Source organism: Tympanuchus pallidicinctus, unplaced genomic scaffold, assembly GCF_026119805.1.
Source record: "Tympanuchus pallidicinctus isolate F22 unplaced genomic scaffold, pur_lepc_1.0 scaffold9, whole genome shotgun sequence".
Lineage (NCBI taxonomy): Eukaryota > Metazoa > Chordata > Aves > Galliformes > Phasianidae > Tympanuchus > Tympanuchus pallidicinctus.
This window is the reverse complement of record NW_026294813.1, coordinates 10509637-10528844: the sequence shown is the minus strand read 5'-3', so window position 1 is coordinate 10528844 and position 19208 is coordinate 10509637. Positions and strand designations below refer to the sequence as shown.

General features: G+C 38.1%; 1 protein-coding gene across 1 annotated transcript in view; it reads right to left on the bottom strand.

Annotated features, from left to right (window-relative positions):
- Positions 1-19208, bottom strand: part of OXCT1 (3-oxoacid CoA-transferase 1) — an 88300-nt gene that overhangs the window by 24930 nt on the left and 44162 nt on the right. The window contains exons 8-13 of the mRNA XM_052670374.1: positions 16573-16680; positions 13296-13407; positions 12710-12804; positions 12019-12067; positions 7108-7180; positions 6294-6369 (exon numbers count right to left, since the gene is read on the bottom strand). Of these exons, the coding sequence (XP_052526334.1) occupies positions 6294-6369; positions 7108-7180; positions 12019-12067; positions 12710-12804; positions 13296-13407; positions 16573-16680 (513 nt within the window). The remainder of the gene's footprint in view (positions 1-6293; positions 6370-7107; positions 7181-12018; positions 12068-12709; positions 12805-13295; positions 13408-16572; positions 16681-19208) is intronic.

The following is a 19208-nucleotide window of genomic DNA, read 5'->3' as shown; positions in this document are numbered from 1 at the left end:
CACTGAAACTTAGATTACAGGTATCTAGGTAACTGCATGTTTCATTCTTCCTCTTTGTTAAACTGCTACTGTATATGCTCTACTCACACCATGTCATAAATAATCATTAAATGAAGTCAGACTATTAGAAGGAGATGGTAACAGTTATTAAAAGTAATTAATCTGTATGCTTATATACAATTTATCTAATTTGTAGCATTTATTCAGTTTACAAACAAAAAATTGAAAGAAACACTACTAAAAATATTTCTTACACCAACATTCTGTACAACTTGAAACAGAATGCTGACAGCTTGATGCACTCTGTGCAACAGTTACAAGACAGTGTGTTCGCATTAAAAAGGAAGATAAAGTTTGTTTGGCAATTCTTCTACTTAGGCAAACAGGCACATAGTCTCAAACTGGGCTTGTTAGAGAAGAACATGCAATATGTGCAGGTATTGAAGGATGCATGTCCTTTCTCCCAACATTAACAATAAAACATTTCAAGTCAGAAACATGCTTCTTGTGAAGCCTTTTGCTTTTAGGTTAGGTCCTACAAATAGTAATTAAAAAAAAATTCTCAATCCTGAAATCACAGACTCAGATAACTTCTGCCAGTTTACTTTCCTTTTTTCTTTTCCCTTTCTCTACCAATGAAACTTCAGTTCCCCTTAAGCACAAAGTCAAAAACTTGCAAAATATGAACCTTGAAGTCCTGTAAAATAAATGCAAAAGGGCAACCAATAATGTATAAAACTACATTCTTACTGTCTGACATTATACTGACCTCTACAGAGAGCAATTTAGAAGATTTATTACTAAATTTTAATTGCTTCCTCATCTTTTCAGATAGATAATCTTCTCTGATAAAGCTTAAAATCTTTGTGAAATTTGTCTTCCCTTTTGACTTACTTCATTATCAACTCCTAAATCCTTTAACTTCGGCTACTGCAAGACTGAGCATTAAAATTAAGGCTGCTGCTTCTAAATTAAAGGATGATTTATTTTTTTTCCAAAAACAATCCATGTTAATGCAGCCAAACTCAGCCACCCTCTACAAATTGTATCACACTCTTACGCAGCCCCTAAATGCATTATCTCAGCAATCAAAACATTAATTTTATAATCCTGCATAATACTATGGAAAGTTAGTATTAACTTTCTTAATCAACATTTGATTTAGTTTATACTGCTTGTAAGGAATAGAGATGCTAATAGTACCAGTCCCAGCATCATCTCCAAAACTGCCATTGCTAACAGAATAATAAAATCACAGAACTGTAGGAGTTGGAAGGAACCTCTGAAGATCATCGAGTTCAACTTCCTACCAAAGCAGATAACTTACAGGATGTTGCATAGGAAAGCATTCAGGCAGGTCTTAAATATCTCCAGAGAAGGAGAATTCACAACCTCCCCAGCAGCCTGCTCCAATGCTGCATTATTCCCATGTAAAGAAGTTCCTTCACATATCGTGTGGAACATCCTGTGCTCACGTTTATGGCCAGTTCCCCTTGTCCTGTCCCCACAGACCACTGAAAAGAGGTTGGCAATGTCCCTTTGACTCCCACACTTAAGATATTTAAAAGATGACCTCTGAGTCTTCTTTTCTCAAGACTGAAATGACTCAGGTCGCTCAGCCTTTCCTCACAGAGGAGATGCTCCAGGCCCTTTATCATCTTTATGTCCCGCCTCTGGACTCTTTCCAGGAGAACCCTGTCTTTTTTGTACTGGGGAGCCTAGAACTGGGCACTCCAGGTTAGGGCAGAGTATATAGGGAGAATCCCCTCCCTTGACCTGCTGACCACTCTCCTTTTAATGCACCTCAGGACGCCCCTGGCATTCTTGGACACCAGGGCACACTGCTGGCTCCTGGCTAACCTGTTGTCCACCAGGACACCCAGGTCCTTCTCCACAGAGCTCCCTGCTAGCAGGTCATGTCCCAACCTGTACTGATAATTGCAGTTATTACTTCTCAGATGCAAGACTCTACACTTGCTTTTTTAAAACCTCATCTGGTTTCTAGCTGCCCAGGTCTTGCAGCACAGCCTTCAGGTATGTCAGCTACTCCTCCCAACTTTGTATCACAGGCATACTTGCTGAGAATGGACACTATCCCCTCATCAAGGTCACTGATGAAAATATTGAATAAGACTGCACCCAGCACCTACATCTGTGGAACAACACTAGTCCCAGGTCTCCAACAAGACTCTGTGCCACCAATCACAACCCTCTGAGCTCAGCCAGTCAGCCTGTTCTCAACCCACCTCACCATCCACTTATCTATCCCACACTTTCTCAGCTTTGTTATCAGGATGTCATGGGAGACAGCATAAAAAACCTTTCAACCTGTTGGCCACATTTTTTATGCACCTCAAGACACCACTAGCCTTCCTAACCATAAGGGCATACTGCTGGATCACAGACAACGTGTCATCAACCAGGACACCATGCCCTTCTCTGTAGAGCTCCTCTCCAGCAGGTCAGCCTCTAATCTGTATTGAGTAGGGTTATTCTGCCTTAGGTGTAGGACTCCGTACCTGCCCTTGCTAAACCTCAACAGGTTCCTCACTGTCCAATTCTCCAGCCTGTTCAGGGCTTGTTGAATGGCAGCACAGCCTTCTGATGTGTCAGCTGCTCCTTCCAGTTTTGTATAATCAGCAAACTTGCTGAGGGTGCACTCTATCCAAGTCACTGGATGAGGATTGTTAAAAAAGAATGTAGTGATTGCACAGGAACACTTTCTAGCTACAGGCTTCCACAACAGGACTCTGTGGCACTGATCACAACCCTCTGAGCTCTACCAGTTGCCCAGTTCTCTCATCTCTAATTTTCCCTTCGTGAATCTGTGCTGAGTACTCCTGAAACGCCTGTTCACTCAGTCTGTGATCTCAGCCTCATGGTTCAGAAAAAAGACAGCTTCCCTGGCAACACCACATATATTCCATTCAGCACTGTGGACTTGTAGTTGTTTATGTTATTTGACTAGTCATCTTCTACAGTAAGTAGCAGCCTCACTTCCCTGAATTCTACCACTAGCTACAGAAACCATGCCAATGAAGTCTAAGGCAAAGATGTTGAATACTTCAGCCTTTTCTTTGTCCTTCATTCTATGATATGTTACCCGCTCATTATGACATGCTTCATAATTATACTCCTCCCTTTTATCTCTATTAAGTTTCCACCTCATGAAATGTGATGTCACAAATTATATTCATTTTACTCTTTTCATATTCATCAGTTTCCTTGCAGGGCTTCTCCACTATGAGCTCAATGGTTTTTTAGCAGTAGTTTAAGAGAAACATACATGTCATATATAGGTCTCTGCCCTTCACTTGTGAAGTGAAACACAGCTTCCAGTAGTCATGGCTCCTATTCACTCCCACCAGTCTGCCCTACTCCACAGCCACATCCTCAGCATTCCTACACATCTCTCTTGGCCACCCCCTCCCAGCTGCACTCTGTTACCAGGAGCTCCTCATAAATTTGCCACTTCCTTCTTTCCCTCCTCAGAAACCACCTCTCATTAGCTTGACAAGTTACAAAGAGAGGAAGACAAGAACCCATAGTTGTGTTTAATGCAATGAATGCCACTGTTGAGAGATTAACTTCAGCATATGCAAGCTAACAGCACAGTTTACTAAACATGCTTGAAATATTAAAATATTCTTAGTCTTCTCTAGCCACATACATGAATGCTGGTAAAAAGGTGCACCTTAAAGGTAGTAAAAAGAGCAAATGAGAGTTACTCAAAGTTTGGTATTTGTTTGTTTTTTATACTTCCCAACTCTGACATATATGTCATTCCCATATGTGGGGGAAGCCTAACTGAACAGAATGAAGATACATAAGCAACAGAAGATACAGAAAATAATGCTCTCATCATGGATTCAAAACAAAAGTCAGCATGGTCTAGAAAATATCAAGCATGAAAGGAAGGAATACGCAAGTCTACAATCTTTTGAGAAAAACTGAAAGTACAATCTAAGATTAAAACACTTAGAGAAACATCTGTAAAACAATCTCTTCTACTGCAGGGCGTTGGCTTCATCTTTTGATAGCTCAGATCTTGAAAAATAAGTTCCAAAATGCTATCAGTAAAGAAATTTCAACATCACAACCAGAAAAAATACCTCTCTATGGCAAAGAAGCAAAAAGCACACGGAGTTACTGGAATAATTAAAACTATTTAGTTGCAGAAAGCATTGCCTTTTACTACTACTACTACATGTGTTATTTGTAAACGCTGTACCTCTGAACATTGTACATTTTCCTCAGTTTCAAAAGTTTAAGAGAAGAGTCTAAATTTAGCTTTTAGAAGTTCAGACTGTTCAACACTTTGCTTCAACACAGGTGTTAGTACCAAGTCAGAAATAACACTGAAACAATTCTGATAGCTTCCATAACTGATTTATCTTTAGCAACTGATGCTGACAGGAATCGAACAAGCTCTGCACACTAATCTAAGTACAATAGTAAAATATTTGTGAGGGGAAAAAAAAAAAAAAAAAAAGCTTTATTTTGATAGGCCTTTCAAAAAGTTAATGTTTAATTCAGTATCTAAGTAATATCAAAACCTATTTTGTTGTACTATAAATTGATGTAGATTATCGCATTTACTAAAAGCAGGAGTGACTAATGTTGCAGAACAGAAAAAAACAGCAAAAATTTGCATGAAAAAAAATCCTGAACTACACATTGATTTGAGCTGGAAGTTTTTTTTAAACAAATAAGTCCTACAAGTGCATAAAAAAAGTGCAATCAGTAACAGCCCAGAATACTGCTTACTAAACAGTTTTGGAAGATGGCAGGAAAGGCCTACCAATAATTAATGGGAGTGGACATAAAAATATAATTAAAGAGATAGAACAGTTGGGTCTTTTCTGAAAAACTAGAACAAAAAAACGTAAAATGAAATCAATCATCAAAGCAAGTAATGAATTGCCCCTGTTCATGACACTGCTTTTCAAGAATGAAAACTAGTTAATAGCTTTTAGATTCAGCACAAATGCAACTGCATGAAATTTAATATCCTGTTGAATTTAGAAGCACTTTTTATTTGTCATCAAAACCTATCTACTGATGAAATAGGGGGGCTTTTTTTAAAACATTTCAACTGTGAACTATCATATCTACATTTTTCCTGGTTTAGGAATAGTGTAGAGTGAGGATTTTTAGTACTTGTTCACTTGAGTATTTTGAACAATGCTTCAATCTAGGAAAGAAAAAAGCCCCACAAAACAAAAAACAAACAAACAAAAAACCCCAACCAATCCTACTACTGAGAATTTAATCTTTTCCCTTCCACTTTCTTATAAGCCTTTCAGAAACAACTTTGCTAAACAGAAGTCTATTCTAGATAATGGAACATTTATGATAGCTTTTGCAGAGCCAAAGGACTGGAAAAAAAGAAAATCTAAAGACTTAAGTAATCTTCAATGTAAAAGTATAGGGACATGCTAATATCGTGACTTAGAATTTGCAAAAGCATAAAGGGAATGTCAGACTGTAACAAACCAGCTAAACAAAAGAAAAAAATTATCTGATAATTTAAACAGATACACAGATAGATTAAAACCATATTGAACTCTACCTACAAGAATACTTCAAAATACCTTAGGGTAGGCTAATAATGCCTGTTTTCCATGTAATTCCGATACAAGCAATATTCAAAGTCATTGAAAATATCTAACTTGTAAATGATTTGAATATTGTCTAATTTTAAACTATAAAATGTGTCCTGCACGTGGCTCTAGGTCATCTGCTTCCTTAATAATACTGAGTTTGGCTTATATTTTTTAAGCTTGAACCCTGCAGGACTTTTCACGTAAATAAAATAAAGCAAAGTTACTTTCCTCTAGGTGTACTCAAAATACCAATGCTGTGATCAACAGTGAGAAAAATAATGCAGGCAATGTTTTTTGTTTGCTCGTTTGTTTTCCACTTGATGATGAGCTCAACAGTATTTCACATATTTTTTCAAAGACTTTGCTCCAGTTACAACTACACGAGTGCTGTTGCTCCCTAAAGATAAAGAATCAGTCCTCATCTCAAAAGCTTGACATTTGAATCCAAGATGAAGATGAAAGGTTTACATAAATCACGTTCAATTTTTCCACAACACTTAACATAACAGTGATTTTAGATGGCTGGATTCTGAGAGCCCAGGAAAACTGTTAGACATTCTCTATGTTAACTCGATTAGCTCATCAAGACCCCTTATGCTTTGAATCCTTTATCTTTTTTTCCTCATAATCAGCTACAAATATTATTCTAAATACAGTATACTCTCAGTAATAAAAAGGCCAACTTACAGGAATCATCCAGTTGGCCAGGTCACCATACTTAGACACCTGCATAGCTCCAAGCATTGTCAAATCAACATGGCCTCTGGCAAGAGAAACACAGTGTGTAATCAGCAGATTATGTTCAAGTAACAGCCCACAAATCTTTATGAGTTTTTATTTGCATTCTCATTACAACAATTTAAAAACTGCGTACCACAGAGGTAACAACCATTTTGTCACTCACAGGTTTTTCTCTTCCTCTAAATGCACTGCTGATGATTTTTCTGTCTGCCTACTGAGCCTCAAAAATGCTATTATTTTTGTCTGGGTTTGGTTAATTGCATGCACAGACAATCAGCTCTGAACTCATACTTTTAAGTGCACTCCTTTACATATTTACATACACTCATTATCTTTTCAGAGCCATTACAATTTAGTGTTTGTTTGCATCCAAACTCCTTCCCGAAAAACAAACAAAAAACAGGTGCAGATGGTGAATTTCCATTAGGGAGGTGGAATGAGGATCACAGTTCCAAGTTGAAGAAAGATAATACACTGTGTGCAAGTACAGATTAGATACTTGGAAATGACCAAACAGTAATTGTTAAAACCTAGTTATAAATATGTTTATACATGGCCAGGTGGTGGGAGACACAAGCATCACTATGGTGTCTGCTGGTTACAATGTTTTTCAATTTCCAATTGCTGGACCTAATATTCTGTAAATCATCACTCATTAAGTCCATGACCATTCTGCAAGCTGTTAAACATTAACCACATTTTGAAGAATTACTAATGACTTCAACCACTGAGTTTATTCTTCTAATGTCTTGTTACATACCCTCTTATCATTGCAAATGATTCATCACTAGAGAAATAAGAAGAACCAGGAAGAACAGTGACTGTCTCCTTACCTGTAAAAGAAATAAGTTACTGTTTCTATGTATTTTGTCTCTAGTAAAATAAACCAAAACTATTAATGAAGAAGAAAGTTTTTTTATGTATTTTTTTTTTTTAATTCTGTATTAATATGGACCCAATTACAATTATGAAATCACACATAAGCCAAATCAACCACAATAAGCTAGAAAGCAGTTTGTGTCTTCCTCCTGTTTGACCTCGAGCAATACCATGCAAGATAGCACTGACACCAGAGGTTAAAAAATTTCTATTGACTTTAGCTTTCTGCACTAAGGTAATTCTCTTCTGAAAGAGAGAAAGAACATCTTCAGGAGACAGCAAGATTGCAAGGAAGATTGAGCAGATCAAATTCAACAGAATCTACAGTGACAATGATTTAGAAAACAGAAAAATAAGTGGCAGATTCTAATTTTGCTTTCTTAAAGTACAAACAATAAAGCTCTTAGTGATGTGAAGTTCTTAGGTCAAGCAAGGGAGCTAACACAAAAACGTTTTACTTTGATTCTGTCCAGAACTCTTACTACTGCCAGCACTTTGGATCAGACTGAGAAATAAACCATGTATGTAGAGTGCCTGTGGAAAGTCACCAGAAACACAGCCGTGGGTAGAATTATCAACCAAGCATAGAAAATTTAGAGAATAAAATTTTAGACTTCAGCATAAGATGACAGTGAGAAGTAACAACAGCAGGGAACAGACATTAGACATCATTAAACATTTTCCAGAAAACAGGGAAAAAGAAGACAACAAGGAAACAAAGAGGCTGAGAAAAGTAAAAAGGAAAATTAAAACTGACAACTAAGTTATCTGTTGTAATTTGCAAAATTGACTTTACGTCTATTATACCACAAAGATTTTCTGAGGAAAACAAATTTGATAGACTAAAATAGTATAGAATTAAGGTCCTGCAGTCAAATCACAAAGAATTCAGCAAGTGAAGAATTCACCCAGACCAGTTCTGAGAATGCCTGAACTGTCCACCTATCAGGCTCCCAGTGAATGGGAGCGACGATGCAGTCTGTAAGCTGTAACCTGGAGAAAGAACCACACAAGAAAGAGGCAACCTACAGCAGTGCTGAGAAGAATGGGACACAGACTGAGGGCCAAACAACAGTTTAACAAGAATGCCATATTAACAGTTCTTGAAAATGCTCTCATAAAGTCTGTACCTGTAAGTAATTCTACATAAGGCAAATGCCTACCTTGAAATTACAGTGAACATAACGTATCTTGAATTGAGACATTCAAGAAAGGGGACAAACAACAAAACAGGTACTTCAGAAAAATGCAGTTCTATTTGCAGATAAAAATTTGCAAGAGCCTAAACTCAAGTTTATTTTGAAAATGTGCACTTTGAGGGCTGACACTGTATCATTACAGGCTAGGTTACGAATGTGAACAAAAGTCCTATTCCTTTGCCATTTAGCTTCTATTTTTTTCCAGTGCTTTCATAAATTTGGTGGAAAAGCATCCAGAGCAGTCTTAATCCAACAAAGTGTCAGTAAGGCTCTGCATTCTTCAGCAGTAATATCACTGATGTTTTGGTGACTGAGCAGATTCATCTAATCTTGTGTACTGTCTATTGCCCCTTCAGAGAAAGATGCTAAGATGCTTAACATTGAATTAGCAGTACTAGAATAATCTGACTTCCATGTCACATTCTAGTATCTTACATTAGCTACAACATTCTCACCTCAAAAATATTTATCAACCAAACAATAAGTCAAGATCATCTTTACATCCATATAAAAACACAATATTTTTTTCAGTCTTTATCAAGTTCTTGGCTATTTTTCCCTTTGTCACTCTGTTAGTACGTTCATTACAAATATATCAATACTAGAACTTATCATTAAGCTCTAATGAGGGTGCAGAGTTTTACCTTCTGTGATAAATACTTTTTGCTTTCAACATTCTTTTCCTTCCAATGACACTTTCACTTAAACTCTCAAACTCAATTAAATCATCAACTCAGCTCCCATGTGTCTGACATTTTCCTTTATACAAAGTATCTCAACCGTTACCTACCTACTGTTGAAACACAGGACTCAATTCCTTAATAATTTCTAATTTCAGATCAGAAGAATGCCTTAAATAACTTCTTATTTAAAACATAATACTGAATGGGGAAATAACATAGCAGTATGACAGTGGTATCAATTAGTTAAGCCAGGTAGCAAATGTTTCAAGTCAGCGGACAATTGCTGGACTGCACTATGATACTAAATTAAAAGCTTGTTTGATGTCAATGATTTATCTCACTTGGCTATTAAAGAGTTTAATTGTACTAGCTAATAGAGATAGAAAGGTACTTTCTACATACATACACATATATATGCAGGAGTGGTAGGGTAAGGAATTATTAATGTAATAAGTCTAAGCTTGTCAGGCACAGGCTCACGTTTTATACCATTAGCAACGATAAGAGCTTATAAGGCATCACATAGAAGAACAGGTAAGGCTTACTTCATAGAATCACTAAGGCTGGAAAAGACCTCCAAGATCATTTACAACAACTATCCACTTTCTAATACTTCCTCACTAAACCATGTCCCTCAGATACAACATCTCTTGAACGCGTCCAGGGACCGTAAGTCCACCACCTCCCTGGGCAGCCTATTCCATGCCTCACAGCTCTTCTGGAGAAGTAGTATTTCCTGATGTCCAACCTGAATCTCCCCTGATGCAGCTCAAGGCCACTCCCTCCAGTCCTACTGCTAGTTATATGGGATAAAAGGCTAATCCCCACCTCACAACCTCCTTTCAGGTAGTTCTACAAAGCAATAAAGTCTCCCTTCAGCTTCCTCTTCTCCAGATTAAACAACCCCAGCTCCCTCAGCTGCTCTTCACAGAATCACAGAATTGTTGGGGTTGGAAGGGACCTCCAGAGATCATCGAGTCCAACCCCCTGCCAAAGCAGGTTCCCTACAGCAGGTCGCACAGGTCGGCATCCAGGCAGGTCTGGAACATCTCCAGAGAAGGAGACTCCACCACCTCCCTGGGCAGCCTGTTCCAGTGCTCCGTCACCTCACTGTAAAGAAGTTCTTGTGCACATTTGTGCAGAACTTCCTATGCTGCAGTTTCCGGCCGTTTCCCCTTGTCCTGTCTCCACTCACCACTGAAAAGAGTCCGGCCTCGCCATTCTGCCCCCCACACCTCAGATACTTATAGACCTGGATCAGGTCCCCTCTCAGTCTTCTTTTCTCAAGGCTGAACAGACCCAGTTCACTCAGCCTTTCCTCATAGCAGAGATGCTCCAGGCCCCTCACCATCTTTGTGGCCCTCCGCTGGACTCTTTCCAAGAGATCCCTGTCTTTTTTGTACTGGGGAGCCCAGAACTGGACGCAGTGCTCCAGATGAGGCCTTACCAGGGCAGAGTAGAGGGGGAGGATCACCTCCCTCGACCTGCTGGCCATGCTCTTTTTAATGCACCCCTGGATGCCATTGGCCCTCTTGGCCACAAGGGCACACTGCTGGCTCATGGCCAACCTGTCATCCACCAGCACACCCAGGTCCCTCTCCTCAGAGCTCCCCTCCAGCAGCTCATCCCCCAACCTGTACTGGTGCATGCAATTATTCCTCCCCAGATGCAAGACTCTACACTTGCTTTTGTTAAACCTCATCCGGTTTTTTTCTGCCCAGCTCAACCCAACTCTTACCCAAGTAAGCTTACCCAACTAACCCAGTAGCTTACCCAACTCTTCATAAGACTTGTGCTCCAGACTGCTCACCAGCAGGTCATTCCAGGGCCTCAATGCCTTTTTTGTAGTAAGGGGCCCAAATCTGAGTGCAGCACTTGAGGTATAGCCTCACCAGCACTGAGTACAGAGGGACAGACACCTCCGTACTCCAGCTAGCAATGCTGTTCCTGATATAAATCAGGATGCCCCTGGGCTTCTTGGCCACCTGGGCACACTGCTGGCTCATATTTAGCTGAGCGTCGACCACTAACACCAGGACCAGTTCTTCCACACAGACTTCCTTGGCTGTTTCTTCAGCTTATCACAGTGCAATATAGAGGTCCAATTTTATGTGGAAACAGAACAGATGCAAGCACAACTTTCCATTAAGAAAACAGAAATCAGACCTCATTCAGATGCAATAAGCCATAACAAGATTAATGGCTGCTTCTGTAAGGCCCCTGAGCAGTAGGAAGTAGAGAGAAATTCAGCTGGAGAAATGCAGGGGAGGCATAGCAGGCAGTGTGACAGGAAGGTAATGTTCTTCCAGACAGAGCTGCTCCTTTGTGGACCTCCCCATCCCTGCTTTCACTATAGCACCTAGGACTTGTGTCCTCTCCTAAGAACAGGGAAAGCAGCCATCCACCTAGCCTCATCACATGACTGGCACCTGGCAAGCAGGCTGCAGCTGCCTCTGCAAGCACACATCTGGATATCATTTACACAACTCACTAGGCAGGAGGAAGCCAGGCTACCATGTAAAGAACCTTTACAAGAAGTCCCACAAATAAATCATCAAGAAAATGGTTCTCAAAGACGTGACATGAAAAGTAGCAGGAAAAGAAGAATGTACATTCATGTAACAGCTTCACCAAACAAGCCCACTTGTGGAAAGGAAAATGATAATCTTCATCACCTGGACTGGAAAAAGAGCTCCCTTCAGTTGCTACGACAATGAACAAAAGCATAAGCTAGAATATGTAATCCCTCTATTGATCAAAGCCAATCTTCACTTAAAAGACTACAAGAAGTGAAATGCATTAATTTATACATAAATAAATCAGGAGCTTAAATACCAAATCAAAATAAAGTTTTTATATCAACAAAGGAAAGTCACCTACCAAAAATTAAATTCATTTAAAAGATTTTACCTGCATTAATCAGGTCTGGATCAACTTCACTTTCAAGTGGATAAGGACCCTGACAATAAGGCAGACATATTATTTAATAACTTATTTACATTATGACTCATTTGATGTACAATTTCTTACTGCTTTATTATTTCTCATGCTTATTACTGAAAACAAATCAGCACAAACATGCATTCACACATTTTCTTTTCACTTTTGCACAACACAGTTCTTGATACAAGACAAAATTTACATCAACTAATATATCAAGACTGATAGATATTGCCCAGAGGCTGCTAGAATTACTACATAACCAGAGAGCGGAGGTACTTGTTTTTGCATTATTACAGCAAAAATATTATTCAATTTAATTTTTTTCCCCAAAAATTATGCTTCGTAAGCTATCCTAAAAGAAGTGGTCTCGTAAACCAAACACAAGACTTGGTCTCCAGGTTCTGAGTCCTTCCCATAAAACAAGTATTTAGGAACATACTTTAATTAGCACTATAATGCTGAAATGAGCATTTACACAAAGACTTTCTTGCACATACAGAATTTTATGATCATGCACTACTGAATAAGCTTGAATATGTTTTCTACCATAATTATTTATGGTAGCTTATGGGCAGCTTAGGGGCAACAGGGAGAAATAAAACCTAGCAGTACAACATCGTAAGCACATTGCTATTAAGTGACCGTGATATATTCTTACCAAACCTAGGACTCCATTTTCACTCTGTAGGTGAACAGTTATGTCTGGACTGATGAAGTTACTGGCCAACAAGGGGATTCCAATACCCAGATTAGCTGAAGAAAATTGGTCAAGGCACAAATAGGAACATACAGCACAAACAAACTTAAAAAGTTATCACTGTACTGTCATAAGAACTGTTGTCCACAAACACTCCTATTTTTAGCTGGATGTCTCACACTTGTGCTTGAATTACTTTCCTATTTGGACTGGCTAGTTGCATTCTGTCAAATATTTATTTAGCTAAAAAAGAAAATCAAAACAGTTCAAGTAAGCTACATCTGTATTGCACTTAACTTTTTAAAGAAATTCTTGTCAAACATTCAACACTAATGAATATGACTTCTTCTATATGACTGAAGAGGAGCTACAGACGTGCATGCACAATATCCCATCTGTTTCAATCAGGTGTTATTGAGAAAAGAGAGTTCCAGGCTCTGTGAAAGACGAACAATGAGTGTGATAATTAACTTCCATTAAACATAAGTAGCTGCAGATATTAGTCTAGCAAGACATCACTTTAACCTATAGTATGTCTGGAGGATACCATACATGCCGTCCTCAAACTCTAAAGCAGCCCGTCTGATGATCCTCTCCCTCACATTATCTCCTGCCTTTTGTTTGGCTTTTGAGTCTTCAGGCTTTCGGATTGACAAGCGCTGCAAAACAGGAGGCAATCATAATCAGAAATTAGCATCCAGATTCTTGCATCTTATGATGCAGAATCCTGATTTGTGATTGATGAGATACTTCATCTAAGAATAATTTTATTTATCCATCTCTTAGAAAGAATGACCTTTTATTCTAGCAGTTCAATCTCACCTAAGCCAGTGGAATAATCAAGATTGTTCTATGGCTATCACTGACTTTTTTATTTGGTTATATTGTCAAGTCTGAGAAAGTATCTGATAGACATAACTTGTTAAGAAGAAAAAGAGGGAAAGAAAGCAACAAGCATTAGTGCAAATACTAGCAAGTTTGAGTATCATTACTCCAGAGATATCCAAATAGATTTTTGAAATGTCAGCCTAAAATTCAAATACTGCTCCCTCCCTGTAATCATTCAATTCAGTGATGACATTCTAGACATGCACAAGATCAACAAATGCCAGTTATACAAAAAAAAAAAAAAAAAAAAAAAGAGGAGCTGGGCAACTGCATTTTCTCAGTAAGTCTACATAATCTCACATAAATCTGTTTGGTATGTCTTCCAGAGACTTACTGGCCTTTAACTGATGTTCTCTAAATCACGCACATAAAAATACCACAGTATTCAAGAAGTTTCTAAGACCTTTTCTGTGAATATTTCTTTCACATAAATGGTTTTCTCCATGGATTTCTCCCAAGTGTATAATGCTGCTCTAAACAACATTCTCTGTTGTACTCACTCACATTTTCTCTTCACATATCACTAAGACATAAAAAACAGATCTGGCGAAATTATCCTCTATTCCTTTTAAGGAACACAAAAGAAATTTTGCACTTTCTTTTTCCTCTATGTTAGAAGTCTGTCTCCTTTTCAGCAATCAGGATCAGTCATTATCAGCTCTCCTACACTTCCTATTAACTTTCTTTTTATGTCCAACATATTTTTCCTAGAATTGCTTCACTTGCGCATTTTGAAAAAATTAATAACAATCATGGAAGATTTCTGTGTAGCAAACAGAAAGCTGGATAGAAAGGATGACAAAAATACGATGAGGGACCATGTGTGAGCCCAATTAGGCATGAACTGCTATTTAAAGTCAGTATGAATTATGACAGACTAGGTTCTCTTTATTCCTTTTCTCCCCATTAATATTCATCCTCATTAATGCTTTCATATGGGTAGACATTCCCAACCGATGTCGGTTGCTCCAAAAATAATGCTTCCTATTTATTTCCATGGAAACTGTAACAACCAAGAGTTCAATAACACTATATGATAGAGCAAATTCTTAGCTACAAAACACTGTTTTTCAACACAGTCACCTCTGTGAACTACACATTTTCATCAGCCATTAACAAGAGCCTGCATACTGTGTCTCATACAAACTGCATTCGTGGAGGTAGCCCACCACCTCACTGTGCCTACATCCACTGTTTGGTCTCCAGAAACATTCATCAAGCATTAATGAATGTCAATGGGTGACTTTTTATCTGCATGGAAGAACTCAGTGACACACCTTTTCTTCACACACATTTTCATTTCAGACACCATTCTGTCAGGCTCCCCTCTGCTGCCATCTGTCACACAGAAACAAAACGGAAAGGGACACCAGTGGGAAGGTTCAGCCTCTACTGCCATATCTCCAACATCTGTCTCCATGAGCAAATATAACAAAATAGGAGACAATGCTTTTGGAACAGACCTCATTCTATGATAGAAAAGTATGAATAAAAGCATTAAAAAAATTAATCCCTGTTACAACTTTGTTGTATAGTTTACAGCAGCATATCTCCTTCTTACTTCGTTTTTTTTTGTAAGAGGGGGCAGGTGCCTATGCACGTACCCAGTCCCCTTGTTCAGACTAGATAATCAAGCAGCTCATGTACTTTTTGTAACTGTCCTCCTTATACAAAGAATCAACACTTTACCCACTGCCGAAGTCCAATAAAAACAGAAACTTATTAAACACAAAATGGATTTCTTCCATGAAAGTCAAAAGCTTTTAAACTGTGATATTTCAAAAGGAAGAAGCAGGGCATTCTAACAAAATATATCCAAAGAAAAATTTTTTTAAAAGGCTTAGTAGTCTGTTGCTAGTCAGATCCTCAATCACCTGCTTTTGCAGAATGAGAACTTACAATAACAGTTACAATAACAGATACAATAATAATGTCCCTTTATACATTAACCTAAATCAGCTTACTTAGATCAAAGTCTTTGTAGGACTACTTAGTATAAATTTAAGAATAAAATAATTTTAAAATAAAATAATTATATTCCCTTTGTTCAGCTTTTTCTTTCTGTCAAGGTGTTTCTTCCTTGTATTATGTGTCTCCTCCTCCACGAGCTCGTATAACAACATTCTTAATAATTCCACATCAAGACTACGGACACATCAGAAAAATACGCAGTTTTGAATTACACTTTAAGAGCTTTGTCACATCAACAAAATAAAAAAGAGGGACAAAGCTTGAGTGAGATAGAGCCATGGAAACAAAAAAAAAAAAAAAAACACAAAAAACAAAAAACAAACAACAACAACAACAACAACAACAACAACAAAAAAAAAACCACATGATGATTTCCTTCCAAGTTTTCAGTGTTTTAATATTATTACCTCAACTTTTATTAAGTATTGGCATATTTTATTCAGACCACAAATGTCACTGTGTAAAAAATGTCCCATTTAATGAAAAGGAAAGAAAGGTTCCAGAATCTCCACAATGTAATGTAATCCACTACAAGGCACAGAAGAAGCTGCAACTAGTTCTACCTGTCCATGTAAAAAGCTTCCCAGTAGAAAAAAAAGAAACATTACTGTTAAAATCAGCTCTTAGTACAGGTATTTCCCTTGTGTCTACAGGAGGTGATCTGGGAGAAGAAAGAAGAATGAAGAAGGATTTTTCATCATCAGATTTTCAACTGCAATAAAGTGATTGAGGACGCAGAAAGTTATTCTAGCTCATTTAGGGATTGAATAAGAGAGTCTGAGGCATAAAACACGAAGTTCAATTCTCAATACTCCACCAAGTACTTAAGTAAATACATAAACCCCAGTACTAAGCAAAACCTGGCAAGTTTTCATTGCTAACACTTAATGGCTAGCGTAAGAATCCTGTAAAAATTCTAAAATACTACTGACACTGAAATGTGATCAATAAGAAGGGCTACTTACTTCAATTCTCTTTTCAAACTTCTCTCCCTGTATCAGGCGATCAACATAGATTTTGGGAACATGAATATCTTCTGGTGCAAATGCTCCAATATCAACAATTTCTTCCACCTACAAAAGTAAAAAAGAAAACAAATATTTACAAACAATATGAAAAGAGTGATAGTTAATGAGTATGAGCAGTTAAGTGGACTTAACTAAAGTGGACACCAACAAAAACCAACGAACTGGACAAAACAGATAATCCCTTTAAAATAGGCTACTTTTCATGGTTAATCTTTCCTCTTCTTTCATACATAGCAAACAGCACAATTCCTTAGAAGGATATTTTACATTTATACTCAAAGCAGTTGATATTTTAACAGCTCAATTTGTACAATCACCATACAGAAATATACCAAGTACATGGTACAAAGTACACGTCAGTTTAGAAAAAAAAGTACAAAGTCACATTTACAGTTTACACCCAAATAGAAGGAAATGATAAGCTAGACAAGAAGTTGTAGTACAAAGCAGAAGTATGAATTTAAAAGTTACAAACTAACAAGCTACCTTAAAGTTTCATAGAATCATAGAATCACAAGGTTGGAAACGACCTATAAGATCATCCAGTCCAACCGTCTCCTCGTCACCACTGCCACCATAAGCACTCAACCATATCATGCAGCACGTCATCCAGACGCCTCTTGAACACTGCCAGGGACGGTGACTCCACCACCTCCCTGGGCAGCCATTCCAGTGCCTGACCACTCTCTGAGAGAAGAAGTTCTTCCTTATGTCCAACATAAACCTCCTCTGATACAACTTGCAGCCATAACAACTTGTTCTTTGCAAGACATTCAAAACAAAATTAAGACTTCTGAACTGTAGCAACTAGTTGCAAAGATATAGAAGCTTCTACAGTTAGTGAAGCAAATTCAACAGAAATGGCACCTACACAATACATTTAAAATGTGACCTAACTGGAGCACCATAAACATTTTCCTTCTGACTATGTCTGAATTCAGAATGCTCTAGGTGGGGATCCTGATATTGCCGCATGCCTGCAGCAGTACCTCAGCCTCATCTGAGGCTCAAAACCTCAAGAACATAGAACACATCTCAACAAAATAAACATCTCCAAACAAAATAAAACTCATAAAACTCACACACATACTCTGCCTGCATCCAATCACAGAGAAAATGTGTTATTACTATAATGCTAAAGTCATAAATTGAAGAATGTCTGAAACAATCTACTCATAAGGAAATTAAACAGCTTCCAGACTGCTTCATCATCAGAAACTAATTAAACTTTCAGGAATCTCTGAAAGAAGTCTAAAAATCCCCAAACAAGACCCTGAGCATGACATATCAGTAGGGATACATCATTTAGCAGCCATCACCAATGAAGGAACATTAAAGAATTTAAAATTCGATTTGACATCCAATTGTTACTACAAAATGTGATCAACATTAGAATCTATATAGCATTTCTGAAGGATAATTACCTCCCTACTGTGTTTCGTTCTATGACAACAAACAAAGAAATCCACCATAAAAGCAGCAAAGGGAGAAGAAAAAATTAAAAAAATAGAGTACAATAAAAAGAGTGCAGCCGGCATGTCAAAGGAAGTGACCCTTCCCCTGTACTCTGCCCTTTTGAGGCCACATCTGAAGCACTCTGTCCTGTTCTGGTCTTCCCAGTTCAAAAAAGACAGGAAAATGCTGGATGGTCATAGAGATGATGGGTCCTGGAGCATCTCCCTTCTGAGGAAAGGCTGACGGACCTGGGTCTGTTCAGCCTGGAGAAGACTTAGAGGGGATCTTAGAATCATAGAATCATAGAATCACCAAGGTTGGAAAAGACCTAAAAGATCATCCAGTCCCAACCGTTCACCTATTCCCAATAGCTCCCACTAAACCATGTCCCTCAACACAACATCCAGCCTTTCCTTGAACACCCCCAGGCTCGGTGACTCCACCACCTCCCTGGGCAGTCCATTCCAGTGCCTGACCACCCTTTCTGAAAAGTAATACTTCCTCATGTCCAGCCTGAATCTCCCCTGCCATAGCTTGAAAAGAAATAGAAATATCTAGAAATTAGAAATATCTAGGAGGTATCAATCGTACATTTAATTGTGTAATTAAAATTAAGTATGTCAAAATACTTACATAGCAATATAATACAACTCTGAAAAGGGATTATAAGTTTATGTGTAATGCCTGAAAGATCATTCTGTTCCCCAAGTGAAATTGATCAGGATGTCTACGTGAAAAAGTAAAAACTCTGAAAGGGAGAGCAGAAACATGATTTGATGATCTAAGTGAAACACTGAAAATTGCTGGCAGCCTAACTCTTGTAGTGTTGCCTACACTGCCACTAGAGGTGAAGCTAGGCCTACAAAAGTGAAATGGAAAATCCAATGGCCATGGGAACCAGCACCTTCACTTTCTAATAAGCACTACTGTGACCCAGTAAGTCACAGCAAGACAAAACCCAAACATCTTTCTAGATAAGATCAATAATCTAAAAATAAATAGCTCTATAGCTGGGTATATTCAGTTCTCTTTAATATTGCAATTGTAATATTGTAATTTAATATTACTCCCTTGTAAGTCTTTTTTGTATCACATCTACAGTCCAATCCTCAATCACT